The 15,273-nt window shown below is 47.7% G+C and overlaps 1 protein-coding gene across 1 annotated transcript; it reads left to right on the forward strand.

Annotated features, from left to right (window-relative positions):
• Positions 1–2,556: 2,556 nt before the first annotated feature.
• LOC139835724 (uncharacterized) lies at positions 2,557–6,990 on the forward strand. The gene is made up of 5 exons (XM_071825587.1): positions 2,557–3,068; positions 3,147–4,132; positions 4,727–5,139; positions 5,311–5,679; positions 6,352–6,990. Exons 1-5 carry the CDS (start codon positions 2,557–2,559, stop codon positions 6,988–6,990), a joined length of 2,919 nt encoding a protein of 972 aa, XP_071681688.1.
• The last annotated feature ends 8,283 nt before the right edge of the window (positions 6,991–15,273 follow it).

A 15,273-nucleotide genomic window follows, 5' to 3' on the forward strand; every position in this document is an offset into this window, starting at 1 on the left:
TTAGTTTGGGTCCTGCAACTGTAAGGGGTAGTCCGAGCATGGACACCTACCGACCGGGCCTTCCCGACGTACTGGGGACGCCTTTCCGTCTTTTCAGATGGCAGGGGTACAACCTATGAGCTCCCATTGAATAATGCCCCGCAGTTGGTCGCGGCATTCCGGAGGGTCGAGCTGGTCGGGGAAATTGCTACTCCTGGGTAAACGACCCCTCGGACTCTGGTGTTGGGAGGTACAACTCTAGGCGGCATGTCTTAGGCTAAGGCGAGCAGGCGAAAAACTACGATCGGGTACTTGTCGTGGCATATGTTATTATGCAGGGATGATGCCCACGCGATGAGTATTCGGATCTTGTGGGGAAAGTGTACAACCTGTGCAGAGTGTAAATCTATTCGAATAGCCGTGTCCGCGGTTATGGACATGGGAATGGCGGTACGTGGCATTAAAGGAAAGTTTTGTTTTACAAATATGTTTTCTAAAAAGTTTTTGGAAATGAACCTGGGAGGTACGGAAAAATACCAGTGGAACTGGTGGAGATGTACCTGAGAGGTACGGTGGAAAGGTGAAACTGTTTTGGTCATTCCGATGGCCGGAAAAAGAAAATGGATCTCCCTTACCTATTAGTCGGCAAAGTAAAATGGTTTACAAAAAGTTTTTCAACAAAGATATAGAAATGTCAAACTCTTGAGAGGAACCATCTCTCGCTCCTTGTCGCCCTAGTTTAGTGCCTGTTCCTTGCTACTGCCATATTGCATATCCTTTACTTCTCTCTAAGGTGGTTTGCGAGTACATTCACACGTACTCATTGGCATTGTTGTCCTGGCTATTTACTTGGCCAGACTTTGAAGAGGAGTACTACGAAGAAGAGGAGTACGACGCCGAAGACGCGAACTAGGTCGCTCTCCCAGCCAGCCGCCTGTAGGGTAAAGGCCTGACATGGGTTCCACCGCTGTTGAAGTCAAATAAATTCCGCTGCTGTTTGTTGAACTTCGGCCTTGATGGCCTATGATGTAAGACTTCCGTATTAATGTTATTTCGGTACTGTAGTGGATGATGTAATCTGGTATCAGTTCAGTTATGTATTCACGATGGAATGATCTTGGGATCGTGAAATTGTATGCATAACAGGTGTTCTGGACTGGTAAGTCCGGGGCCCCACAGAGCTGGTATCAGAGCCATCCTGACTGTAGGAGACCTTAGTTAGCCTGGGCGTTAGCACATAACAAAAACTATTTTCTTAAATCAAAGAGGTTGACTAAATGCTGAAAATGCTTAAGTCCCTTATCTCCCTCTATTTTTTTTAAAAAAAAAACTTTACTTGCATTAATGTTTTATTATGCATAAAATTTTGCACACTTTGATCACTCTTCGAGCGGGCCTTGGCCGACCTGGCTGTTCGTTGCGGACGTCTGGTGCCCGAGGTGAAGGGCGTCCGTACCGAGAGGTCTGCAGACTCAGAGATGGCCTGGTTGGTCACTTGCGTCGTCAGGGGGAGCGGGATTGCCCCCGTTTCTGAGGAGTTCACCATCGACGTGATGGAGCGCACGTGGCTTGACGGGATGATCCGAGTCTTCCAGGAGGCTCTTGCTCGCCTTGCTTTTCTGCACCCGGAGGTTGTCGCCGACACTGGCTACCAGTACCTTGGCCAGCGCGACCTCGTGGGCCAGCCCGTGGCCGGCGGCCCACACGCCGACACCGCACACCAGCTGCACCACCTGGAGTACCTGCTTCACCACACTCAGACTCAGCAGGACCGCGCCCGTGAGAGGTGCGACCTGCAGGAGGACGAGATTGTGGCACTTCGCGCTCAGCTTGCTGCTGCTCAGGCTGACCTTGTCAGTGAGCGCAAGCTGAGGTTTGCCGCACGCCGGAGGGTTACCCGCCTGAAGGCGAAGGTGGCTTCGCTGGAGGCTCTGGCTGCTCAGATGGAGGCCACTATTGAGGAGCTTGAGGACGACGGTGAGGATCTCCGCAAGGAGAATGAGGCCCTTCTCAGCGACGATGACGACTACGAGGAGGAGGACTTCGATATGGAGCCTGATACTGAGGATGAGGCCTTCATCAACGATGAAGATGAGGAGCCTGAGCCACTGATGCCCGAGGAGGACCCCGAGGAGCCACCCTTCGACGAGGGCGCCCCACCAGCACCAGAGGGTCCCGTCGTGGACCTTGACGACTTCTAGAGTACTACCCCCCAGACTCGCACCACCTTATCGTAGGACAATGATATAGGTCCCCGTGCGATGCGAGTAGACTTATGATGATGGTTCTGTTAAAACCATCCATTTTGGTTGTGCTATATGAGACTTATGTTGTGATGTTGTATGACTATGTTGTGCCTTCGGCACCCTGCTATGTTATGCTATCGTTTGCCTACTTTACATTTGCGAGTTTCCGTTTTCAAAGTTGCATTTTTAACAAGCCCTCCCCTTTTAAGTGGCTGCCCATCTCCTTGTTTCCCCATTAATATCTGATCCACATCTCTTCAGGATGGTTGAAACCCGTAGTGGAAACGCCAACGGGTCCGACCAAAACCCCCCTCCACCTCCGGACCCAACCATGGCACAACTTCTGCGCCTTATGATGGAAGACCGTGAGGCAGCCCGTGCAGAGCGCCAAGCTAACCTTGCTACCCTTCAACACCTCGCTCAAATTGCTACCGGAAACGCCAACAACAATAATGGCGGGGATGGTAATGCAGACCCCCGCTCCAAGCTGAAGGATTTCCAGAGCACCAATCCACCTGTCTTCTCCAAGTGCACTGAACCCCTCGACGCCGATGACTGGCTTCGCACTATTGAGAACAACCTGGAAGTTGCCGGAGTCGGCGACAATGAGAAGGTTTTGTTCGCCACTCATTATCTTTCTGGACCTGCCCGCGCTTGGTGGGAAAACGTCAAGGCTATTCAAGCTGAGGGACACGTCATCAACTGGGAAGAATTCAAGACCAAGTTCCGCAAGACCCACATTCCATCAGGACTGATTAAGCTCATGAAGGACAAATTAATGAATCTGAAGCAAGGAAGCATGACTATGGTGGAATATATGGACAAGTTCACCACTCTGTCCAGGTATGCTCCAGAAGACACCGACACTGAAGAAAAGAAGAAGGACCGTTTCCTGAATGGTCTGCATGATGAGATGCAGAGTATTTTGGTCGCTGTTCCGTACCCTGACCTTGAGTCCCTTGTTGATGCCTCTATCATGGTGGAGAGCAAGCGCAAGAGTGCGTTTGAGAACCGCAAGCGCAAGGCGATGATGCAGCAAGGCAGCTCCAGCACACAGCGACCCCGCAGTTTCCCTCCACCCAGACCGGCGCCCCAGCAGCAGAGGACACCACCCCCTGCACCTCGCCCCAACAACCCCAACCGCAACTTCAACCCTCAGCGTTCTGGAGGAAACAACTACAATCCCAACTACAACCGCCAGAACAACATTGTCCGCCCCGTCACCAATGGATGCTACACCTGCGGACAGCCGGGTCATTTCTCCAAGGAGTGTCCCAACAAGATGAACACTGCTCAGCGCCCCAATGCGCCCAAGCCAAATCAGGGTCAAGCTCGCACTGCCGCCGGAAGGAACCAGAACCAGAAGAAGCCAGCTGGACCAGCTAGGGGACACCTCAACCACGTCAATGCTGAGGAAGCTCAGGAAGCCCCGGATATCGTTCTGGGTACGTTTCTCGTCAACTCAGTACCCTCCATCGTCTTGTTTGATTCCGGAGCATCGCATTCGTTTGTTACTAAGCCGTTCGCTAGAAAGAGTGGCTTAAGGCCTACCATCATGAGACGGCCTATGCTAGTTCAAATTCCGGGAACTTCCACCAAAACGGACCTATCCTGCAAGGATGTTCCTATAGATATTCAGGGGAAGCGTTTTCACGCCAATCTGGTAGTATTGGGTGAGCAAGGTCTGGAAGTTATTCTTGGCATGGATTGGATGGTCAAGTATAAGGGTCATATCGACTGTGCTCGCCGAGCCATAACCATGACTGCTGAAGACGGCGAGATAATTGAACATATAGCCACCATGCCCTCATCGAAAGCCTTATGCAAGAAGAGTGTCGCCAGTCCAGCCCTGCATGAAGTACCCATAGTTTGTGAGTACCCTGATGTCTTTCCCGATGAGCTACCCGGTATGCCCCCTGATCGGGATATCGAGTTTATCATCGAGCTAGTTCCCGGAACTGCCCCCATCGCTCAGCGACCTTACCGGATGAACCCGCAGGAATTAGTTGAGTTGAAGAAGCAGTTGGCTGACATGTTGAAGAAAGGATTGATTCGCCCGAGCGCATCACCCTGGGGATCTCCCGTTATCTTTGTGGATAAGCGGGACGGTACTATCCGCCTGTGCGTGGATTACCGAAAACTGAATGATGTCACCATCAAAAACAAATACCCCCTCCCGAAGATTGAAGATTTGTTCGACCAGATGAATGGCGCCCGAGTTTTCTCCAAGATTGATCTCCGAACGGGTTATCATCAACTCAAGGTTCGAGAGTCAGACATTCCCAAAACTGCCTTCACCACACGGTATGGACTTTTTGAATATACCGTGATGTCCTTCGGACTGACCAATGCCCCTGCCTATTTCATGAATCTCATGAACAAGGTGTTCATGAAGTACCTCGACAAGTTCGTCATGGTTTTCATCGACGATATTCTGATCTACTCCAAGAATGAAGAAGTGCATGCTGAACATCTGCGGATTGTTTTGGGAACTCTCCGAGACCATCAGCTTTACGCCAAGTTTAGTAAATGTGAATTCTGGCTGAAAGAAGTTGGATTCCTTGGTCATGTCATTTCTGCTGGAGGAGTGTCAGTCGACCCGTCCAAAATTCAGTCCATCATGGAGAAGAAAGCCCCTACCAATCAGACCGAAGTCCGCGCCTTTCTAGGATTGGCGGGTTATTACCGCAAGTTCGTTGAGGGATTCTCCAGCATTGCGAGACCCTTAACGCAGCTGTTGAAGAAGGATAAGAAGTTCGAATGGACCGACAAATGTGAGGCCAGTTTTCAGGAACTCAAGAAGAGATTAGTCACAGCCCCCGTCTTGACCATGCCCGATATCACCAAGGATTTTGATGTCTACTGCGATGCATCAAAACTTGGTTTGGGAAGTGTGTTGATGCAAGAAGGCAAGGTGATAGCCTATTTGTCAAGACAACTTCGACCGCACGAGATGAACTACCCCACGCATGACTTAGAGCTTGCTGCTGTAGTTCACGCCCTGAAGACCTGGCGCCACTATCTAGTGGGAAATCGCTGCGAGATCTATACTGATCACAAAAGTTTGAAGTATATTTTCACTCAGCGGGAGCTGAACATGAGGCAAAGCAGATGGATGGAGCTCATCAAGGATTACGACCTCGGCATTCATTATCACCCCGGTAAAGCCAACATTGTAGCCGATGCCCTTAGTCGAGAGCCGTGTTCGCTGAACGCCCTGATCAAGATTGCTCAACCCAGGCTGTATGAAGAACTTGAGGAGTTCGGCCTCGAGTTGGTTAGCCACGGTTTCCTAGCAAATCTTGAGCTGCAGCCTACTTTGTTTGATCAGATCAAAGAAGCTCAGGTGGGACATGAAAGTATTGAAGGAATCAAACGAAGGATGGATAGGGAAGAAGTTCCTGGCTTCACCATTGATGCCAAAGGAGTTTTGTGGTACAAGGGACGCCTCTGTGTACCTAATATCGAAGACTTGAAGAAACTCATCATGAAGGAAGCTCACGACACCCCCTACTCAATCCACCCCAGAGGAACCAAGATGTATCAAGAACTGAAGAAACAATTTTGGTGGCACGGTATGAAGCGCGAGATAGCGTTTTTCATTGCTCGTTGCGACGTGTGCCAGAAAGTGAAGGCTGAGCATCAACGACCAGCGGGACTACTCCAACCCCTCAAGATCCCCGAATGGAAATGGGAAGAAGTCGGAATGGATTTCATTACAGGATTGCCTAAATCTCAGCGCGGTCACGACTCCATCTGGGTTATTGTCGATCGACTCACCAAGGTCGCCCATTTCATCCCAGTCAAGACCACTTTCCCCGGAACCCGGCTGGCTGACCTTTACATATCCCGTATTGTTAGTCTCCACGGAGTCCCTAAGAGGATAGTGTCAGATCGAGGTACCCAATTCACCTCGAAATTCTGGAAGAGCCTGCATGAAGCCCTCGGAACGAAGCTAACCTTCAGCACCGCTTATCACCCGCAGACCGGTGGCCAAACAGAAAGAGTAAACCAGATTCTTGAAGATATGCTTCGTGCATGTGTCCTCGCCTATGGAGCCAAATGGGAAGATTGCCTACCCTTCGCGGAATTCTCTTACAACAATAGCTACCAAGCTAGTCTGCAGATGGCCCCCTTTGAAGCCCTATATGGTCGCCGTTGCCGAACCCCTCTCAACTGGTCCGAGACTGGAGATAGCCAGGTCTTTGGACCTGACCATCTTCGCGAAGCTGAAGAACAAGTTCAACTGATCCGTGATCGCCTCAAGGCCGCTCAATCCCGCCAGAAGAGTTATGCTGATTCCAAGCGTCGTGAATTGACCTTCAATGTTGGAGATCATGCCTATCTTCGCGTCACCCCACTCAAGGTAATGCAGAGATTTCACGTCAAAGGGAAGCTTGCCCCCAGATATATTGGGCCCTTCAAGGTCCTCGCTCGTCGAGGTGAAGTATCCTATCAACTGGAACTGCCTGCTGAATTAGCAGATTTCCACGATGTGTTCCATATCTCTCTACTTCGACGATGCCTCCAAGTGCCTGACAAGCCTGAGACATTCAAGAACATCGATTATCGCACCCTCGACCTCAACACCGACTTAACTTACCGTGAGGAACCCCTTCGGATTCTGGAAGAAGCTATTCGTCTCACCCGAAGAAGAAAGATTAAATTCTGTAAAGTTCAGTGGACTAACCACTCCGAGGAGGAAGCCACTTGGGAACGAGAAGACCAGCTTCGAAAGGATTTTCCCGCACTCTTCAGTTCTTAGCCACCGAATCTCAAGGACGAGATTCATTTTAAGGGGGGAAGGTTTGTAACAACCCAACTTTTGGTGCATTGATTAAAATTTTGGAATACAAATTTTTGGGCCAATAAAAACTTTTTCTATCTTTAAAAGTGCATGCATATAGTTGCTCTTGCATTGATTGTAGAATGTGTGTGTTCGTTGCTTGTAAAAAAATTACATTTGTGTGTAAACCCCAAAGATCCCTATCTTCATGTGACCCCTTTTTAGTTATAGTTTTAATTAGATTAAGCACGACACAAACCCTTGGAGCATTTCACCCTTCGTTATATTGACTTGTGTGAAATTAAATTCTCTTTACCACTAAAACCCTAGGTTTTGAACTTTCCCTATTCCATAAATGAATTCTCTCTAGATCACAATTTTCTCTTTTTGTTCTATTTCTTTTCCCTCTCTCCACTTAAACAAATATTGTTTGGAAATTCTTTAACCTAGTGATATTGATCTCATGTCACTACTATCCTTGTTTTTCCCAAACAAACCAAAGGAAGCTAGTAGCACCAAATTATTGAAATGGTGTTTAAAATTAGAGATGGTTACATAGACCTTGAATTAATTAATTCCGCCCCTCCCTCTTAGTCTTCCCATTTCTTTTTCAGCCTAACCATCTCACTCTCTCCACTCACTCACTCCACACACGCACACACATGTGCTCTTGCATGCCCATTTCCTCTTTGGGTAAGAGTGAGAGAAGGGAAAAGAAGAATATGGCCGGGGCAGGTTTGGAGGCAATGCTTCACATGAGCTCGATCCAACCAGATGCAGCCAACAAACCTGGAGCACCTACACACCTATCCCTCCCTCCTGTCCCTCCCTAAACAGCCTAGCTCTCTCTCCCGTCACCTCTCCATTTTGGAACAACCGCACGGATGCATCCCGCCTCTCTCTTCCCTCTGCTGCTCAAGGTCACGAGGACAGCAGCCTTCGGCGCCACTGCAACCCTTCCTCTCTCCCTCGACCAACCTCCAGTGCACCATCACCCTTCCTGCAGCGCGCCGACCCCCAACCGTAGATGAACGCGTCACCCCGGACACGGCCACGCTGGCCGCTCCACGCTCCCGTCCTAGTGTCTATGGTTGCCCTGTCGTGGACAAGGAGACCTCCTCCACGACGCCCGCGCACGGACAAGCCCTTGACCGACCCCTACTGTGTGCACGCTACCGAGCCCCGGCGCGGGACTTCCGTCGAACAGCTGGCGGCAGCGACTGGACGCGACCGTGCACGTCTGTCCCTCGCGCCCCCGACGCACTCCTCCTTCCAAAAACCCTACCCGCGCCTCAGACACGTAGCCACGCCGCCCAGCTCGTCCAATCTACGGCTGCCACCCTCCCTCTCGCCCGTGCCCGCGCGCAGTCCACCATGCGCCGGCGTCGCCGTGTATAAAGCGTCGGCCCCCTTCTCTGCGTCCTTTCCTCGCCACCACCTTCCCTCATTCACCACCAGAGCACCTCCCAAGCGGAGAGGAGCTCAGCTCCTCCCTGCTGCCCGTACGTCTGCTCAACGTCAGCGAAACGGTGGAGGTTGCCATCTCGGGAAAACACCGCCGTTCCTTCCCTTCTCTCTGCTCTCTGGATGCTCCCCTCCCTCCACTCTCTAACGCGCCCTCCTGTTTCTCTTAGGATCCTTCGACGCCATCGGGAGCGTGAACAACAGGGAGGCCGCCCGTCGCCGTCAACCGTCGTCGACCACCTCTGTTTCGACTCCGACGACCACCGCTCGGAAGCTCCTGTTCCCCCGCATCCAGCGCACGCCTTCCCGCCGTTTTCTGCGCACCAGGGTGAGCACACGACGCCTCGCCGTTCCGCAGTAGCTAGGTTAGCCGCGGCGCAGACGCTCGCGTCGCGAGCTGGACGAACATGCATGCGCCGTCGGATGAAGATCCGACGCATGCATGCGTCCAGGCAGCTGGCCCGCGCGCCAGCGTGGCCTTCCACCTCGGCCCCGTTTAAATCGGCAGCTCCCGCGCGTCGCGGATGGAGCTGGGCCACCCAGCGCCAAATCTCCTCCGATTTGGGCCGCACCGCCAGTCCCGGCCCATTTTCATTTCCTGTTTAAAACTAGTTCAAATCTGCCAGTACATATGTCTGTAGGTTTTGAAATTCCATAAATTCCTCGAGTGCTCAAATTTGTTGATTCAAATTCCTAGGTGCTCACAAATGAATTATCTACCATATAAAGTAGCATGCATGTGATTTGGTGTTGTTAATATGTGCTGTTAAATGAAAACCTAAAAAGTATCTGATTGTGTATTTTAATTAATGTGTTAAATTTATAAAACATTTCTGCATGAAGTTAATTTGGTAGCAAAGTAGATTTAAGTAGCTTTATTTTGACACTAGCCTCACATGCAGCAGCTTCCTGGATTTAAATTGTTTTAGCAAACAAGATCTGTCCAGAGAGCCAAAAAATGTTTTTTAATTTGGAAAATAATAATGATTTTGAAACAAAACCAAGTGCTACTGGTAGATATATCTATAGGGTAATTTTGTGCCAAAGGAAATATTTTTAAGAGTTATAGTTTAATTCCAAGGATTTAATTACTAAAACAGTATATCTTTTCAGTATTTGATTTTTATAAAATCTTTTATAATCAGAAAAATGTCAAACCAGTGGGGTTAGTTCACATTAGTCTCACCTATCCAGGGGTATGTTTGGTGTTGGTTGATGATGATCTGATACTGGTGTGACTTGCTGTTTGTATGCTCTAGTTTCTGTCCCATTTAAATTGTCTAAATTAATTAAAAGTTTATTTGCATGTGATTCTTGTGCATGTGTACTCTACATGTTATTAGCTTTCAGTAGGTATGCTGCATGCATTTTTATGACATACAGAAAGATTTAGACCATTTAAATGGTTCCTAAGTCAATTCTGGAATTTGCAAAAATCATATCTTTTGTTTTAAAAATCATAAATGGATGAAACCACTTTCAGTAGCTTGCATTAGTAACCCTCTACATACTGTATTTTTCCCAAATTTTTGTGTGAATTATTCTGGTGTGGTTTGTTGATTGGGTATGGCTTGTTGTTTTCTTTTTGCGACGCTAGATTCGAACATCGCCGGAAACGAAGGAGGAGGAGACTTCGGAGGGATTGAAGAGGAAGACCAGGGGCACTTTGCTGATCAAGGCAAGCCACCTCTTGATGCATCTCTGATCCTATATATCTTATTCTTGCATTATTACAGGTTTTATAAAAATGCATGTCTTCTATTTATTTTGTCGGTGGTTAGTGCCACCCGGAGTTTTTATTGATCCACCCTTAGGGTGCAGACCTCTTTGGTACCTACTGATCCCACCTCTATTAGTGATATGGTGATTATCACCTTGTCATCCTTGTCGCCATTTTTCGAAGAAGAATTGGACTATAGGTTGGGAGCCCTTGAAAAATATTGTGAAAAATTGTTTTCAAGCAAAAAGGTTTTTCTGGAAAACCTTGGGATGGGGTTGCCCTGCCCAAGTGTGGCTTTTGTGAAACACAAGAAGGTTTAAGAAAGATATTGCTGGAGGCAAATGGAGATGAAAAGTTGTTTTCGAAAAACCTTTGTGACCATAGTACGAAACCGGACCTAGCCAGTACAACCACATTACCCTTTAGTGGGACGGGGCGTAGTGTAGTAGTTTGTCTCGCCTTAGTTTGGGTCCTGCAACTGTAAGGGGTAGTCCGAGCATGGACACCTATCGACCGGGCCTTCCCGACGTACTGGGGACGCCTTTCCGTCTTTTCAGATGGCAGGGGTACAACCTATGAGCTCCCATTGAATAATGCCCCGCAGTTGGTCGCGGCATTCCGGAGGGTCGAGCTGGTCGGGGAAATTGCTACTCCTGGGTAAACGACCCCTCGGACTCTAGTGTTGGGAGGTACAACTCTAGGCGGCATGTCTTAGGCTAAGGCGAGCAGGCGAAAAACTACGATCGGGTACTTGTCGTGGCATATGTTATTATGCAGGGATGATGCCCACACGATGAGTATTCGGATCTTGTGGGGAAAGTGTACAACCTCTGCAGAGTGTAAATCTATTAGAATAGCCGTGTCCGCGGTTATGGACATGGGAATGGCGGTACGTGGCATTAAAGGAAAGTTTTGTTTTACAAATATGTTTTCCAAAAAGTTTTTGGAAATGAACCTGGGAGGTACGGAAAAATACCAGTGGAACTGGTGGAGATGTACCTGAGAGGTACGGTGGAAAGGTGAAACTGTTTTGGTCATTCCGATGGCCGGAAAAAGAAAATGGATCTCCCTTACCTATTAGTCGGCAAAGTAAAATGGTTTACAAAAAGTTTTTCAACAAAGATATAGAAATGTCAAACTCTTGAGAGGAACCACCTCTTGCTCCTTGTCGCCCTAGTTTAGTGCCTGTTCCTTGCTACTGCCATATTGCATATCCTTTACTTCTCTCTAAGGTGGTTTGCGAGTACATTCACACGTACTCATTGGCATTGTTGTCCTGGCTATTTACTTGGCCAGACTTTGAAGAGGAGTACTACGAAGAAGAGGAGTACGACGCCGAAGACGCGAACTAGGTCGCTCTCCCAGTCAGCCGCCTGTAGGGTAAAGGCCTGACATGGGTTCCACCGCTGTTGAAGTCAAATAAATTCCGCTGCTGTTTCTTGAACTTCGGCCTTGATGGCCTATGATGTAAGACTTCCGTATTAATGTTATTTCGGTACTGTAATGGATGATGTAATCTAGTATCAGTTCGGTTATGTATTCACGATGGAATGATCTTGGGATCGTGAAATTGTATGCATAACAGGTGTTCTGGACTGGTAAGTCCGGGGCCCCACACTGACATCGGGGACCCATGAGCCAGCAGCGTCGTCAACGTTTTAAAGGCGGCAGGGGATGGAAAGAAAAAATAAACCAAAAATATGTTGGTACAAAATCCAAGAAAAGAAACATTTTCGTTCTAAGAGGATGACATGCGGGACCCATGAGGCAGCAGCATCCTCAGCGTTTATTGTTCATAGAGGCTGACATGTGGGTCCCGTGAGCCAGCAGCATCCTCAACGATTCCAAGAAAAAAAACATTTACCATTCTGAGAGGATGACATGCGGGACCCATGAGGCAGCAGCATCCTCAACGATTCCAAGGCGGCAGGGGATCAAAGGAAAAAAAGGAAATATCCCGAAATTAATTAGGGGTTCAAAATAAATCCATCAAAGGAAACTTTTATTGTTCACAGAGGATGACATGTGGGACCGACCTGCCAACAGCGTCCTCATCGTTTCAAAGGGGGCAGGAGATCAAAAGAAAAAGGCAAATAGCCAGAAATTAGGGGTCAAAAATAACTCCAAGAAAGGAAACTTTTATTATTCGTAGAGGATGACATGCGGGACCCATGAGCCAGCAGCTTACTCAACATTTCAAAGGCGGCATGAGATCGAAAGAGAAAGGCAAGTGACAAAATATCAGGAGCCAAAGATAATCCAAGAAAAAAAACTTTATTGTACATAGAGGATGACATGCGGGTCCCAATTAGCAGCAGCGGTCTCAACATTTCAAATGCGGCTTGAGATCAAAAGAAAAACAAAGTTGATTGTACATAGAGGATGACATGCGGGTCCCATGAGTCAGCAGCTTACTCAACGTTTCCAAGGCGGCAGGGGATCAAAAGGAAAAGGAAATAGCCAAAAATCAGAGGGTGAAAAAAAAACCCAAGAAAATAAACTTTTATAGCACATAGAGGATGACTTGCGGGTCCCATGAGCCAGCAGGTTCCTCAACGTTTCAAACGTGACATGAGATCGAAAGAAAAATGCAAGTGACCAAATATCAGGAGCCAAAAATAATTCAAGAAAAGAAACTTGAGTGTACATAGAGGATGACATGCGGGTCCCATTTAGCAGCAGCGGTATCACCGTTTGAGAAGCGGCAGGGGATCGAAAGAAAAAGGCAAGTGACCAAATATGAGGTGCCAAAAAAATCCAAGAAAAGAAAGTTTTATAGTACATAGAGGATGACATGCGGGTCCCATGAGCCTGCAGGGTCCTCAACGTGGCATGAGATCGAAAGAAAATGCAAGTGACCAAATATCAGGAGCCAAAAATAATTCAAGAAAAGAAACTTGATTGTACATAGAGGATGACATGCGGGTCCCATGAGCCAGCAGCTTAGTCAACATTTCAAAGGCGGCATGAGATCGAAAGAAAAAGGCAAGTGACCAAATATGAGGTTCCAAAAAAAATCCAAGAAAAGAAAGTTTTATAGTACATAGAGGATGACATGCGGGTTAGCAGCAGCGGTCTCACCGTTTGAGAGGCGGCAGGGGATCGAAAGAAAAAGTAAGTGACCAAATATGAGGTGCCAAAAAAAATCCAAGAAAAGAAAGTTTTATAGTACATAGAGGATGACATGCGGGTCCCATTTAGCAGCAGCGGTATCACCGTTTGAGAGGCGGCAGGGGATCGAAAGAAAAAGGCAAGTGACCAAATTTGAGGTGCCAAAAAAAACTCCAAGAAAAGAAAGTTGATTGCTCATAGAGGATGACATGCGGGTCCCAATTAGCAGCAGCGGTGTCAACGTTTCCAAGGCGGCAAGGGATCAAAAGAAAAAGGAAGTAGCCAGAAATCAGGGGGTCAAAAAAATCCAAGAATAGAAAGAATTTTGGTTCATAGAGGATGACATGCGGGACCCATGATCCTACATCGTAAACGGCTCGATCGGAGAGCGTTGAACGAGATGGCGCGATCGAGAAAAAAAACAATGCCAGAGAGGCTACCATCTGGGCCCTACATCCCTCGGTGGTGCGGATTAGCGTTGACTCGGCCGGCGAACCCGAGAATTCGAGATGCACCACGTTCCGGGCCACCATACGCAACGTTTTGGCCGGTTTTGTCGGGCTAGGTGGCCTCAAAAACGAGAAAAAAAACGTTTTGACATGCACAACGGACATACCCAAAATCGTCGGCCATGGTACACCAGCAACCACGGCGCGACTTCAACTTCGTCGGCCATGGCAACTTTTCTTGTAGTGTAGGTTTGTTTGCACCTCGGATATCGTTTCGCCCCTTTTATCCCAAACGGTCTGTTTCGCCCAAAAACCTAGGCCATATTTTTTCCGAGATTTATTGAGGCAGAGCGGCGGAGGCGAAAGTCCTCTCCTACTCTGTGAGAGGTCAGATCCTGCTGCACCGGTGCCTCCGGTGAAGGGGAATGCGACGCTATCGACATCCCCACTCCTCCTTGGCTTGGGAGGAGTCATCTCCATCAACATCTCCACCAGCAACATCATCATCACCATCACCATCTACGAGATCAATGTCATCCCCCTCATAGTTTGTGTTGAATTGAACCCTGGATACTCTTATTAGTGATGTTTTATGTTCGTGATTGGTACTTTGTCATTATTTAGTGGGGAGATTATATATTCATATTGTGAACCATTATCCTCTGGTCCATATTATATTTGTCACTTGTGAGTAGTTTCCCACGTTCTTGAGGGCATAGGATGATCTGGTTATGATTCTATATGATGTGCAATGAGTATTTGGTCAAATTTTCTATCTTTTATGATGTTCTATGATGGTTTTATGTGAACGTCGACTGCATATTACTTCACCTATATGGGCTCATAAGGCTGCACTTTGATGTAATGCATTAGTGGTGGAGGGGTCAAAATGACAGAAACCGTCTTCCAACAATATGTGTTGCATTAGAGGGGTTTATGTTGGGGACCCTAAATCTTGTTGCTATAATGGGACATTTATGACTTAATGATTCCTTTATGCACATGAAAATGGCTCTAGGGTCTATCATAAGGGGTGTGTTTGCACATGCTTATGGCTGCACCTAATTAAAACTCCGTCCCTAATGGAATAAAACTTGACAAGATATTTACCATGTTGTTTAGAACTCACATGCTAGTGAATCCATGCCGCTCTCGAGAACATTTGTCTCATATAAGCACACACACTTTAGCTTGTCCTCTTACTTATTTGCTATTTACTTTCGCACTTTATTTTTATTGCAAACTATATACCCAAACCATAAAAACCGTTACTTTACTATTGCTGCTTTCTTGTTATTTTGCTAACCAATACCTTTAGCTCCTCGTGGGTTCGACAACCTTTCTTTATTGAAAATTACTACAATTAATCTCCTGCACTTGGGAGCCATCAATCACCTAACCTTTCATATCGATGGGTGGTAGGTCGTCCTATCATTGGACCAAACCCTTCATAACTGGTCTGAGCATCTTGCAAGGGAAAAGGAGGAAAATGCTAAACACGCTTGTCATGCTCACAAC

This window comes from Lolium perenne, chromosome 2 (genome assembly GCF_019359855.2).
Source record: "Lolium perenne isolate Kyuss_39 chromosome 2, Kyuss_2.0, whole genome shotgun sequence".
Taxonomy (NCBI): domain Eukaryota; kingdom Viridiplantae; phylum Streptophyta; class Magnoliopsida; order Poales; family Poaceae; genus Lolium; species Lolium perenne.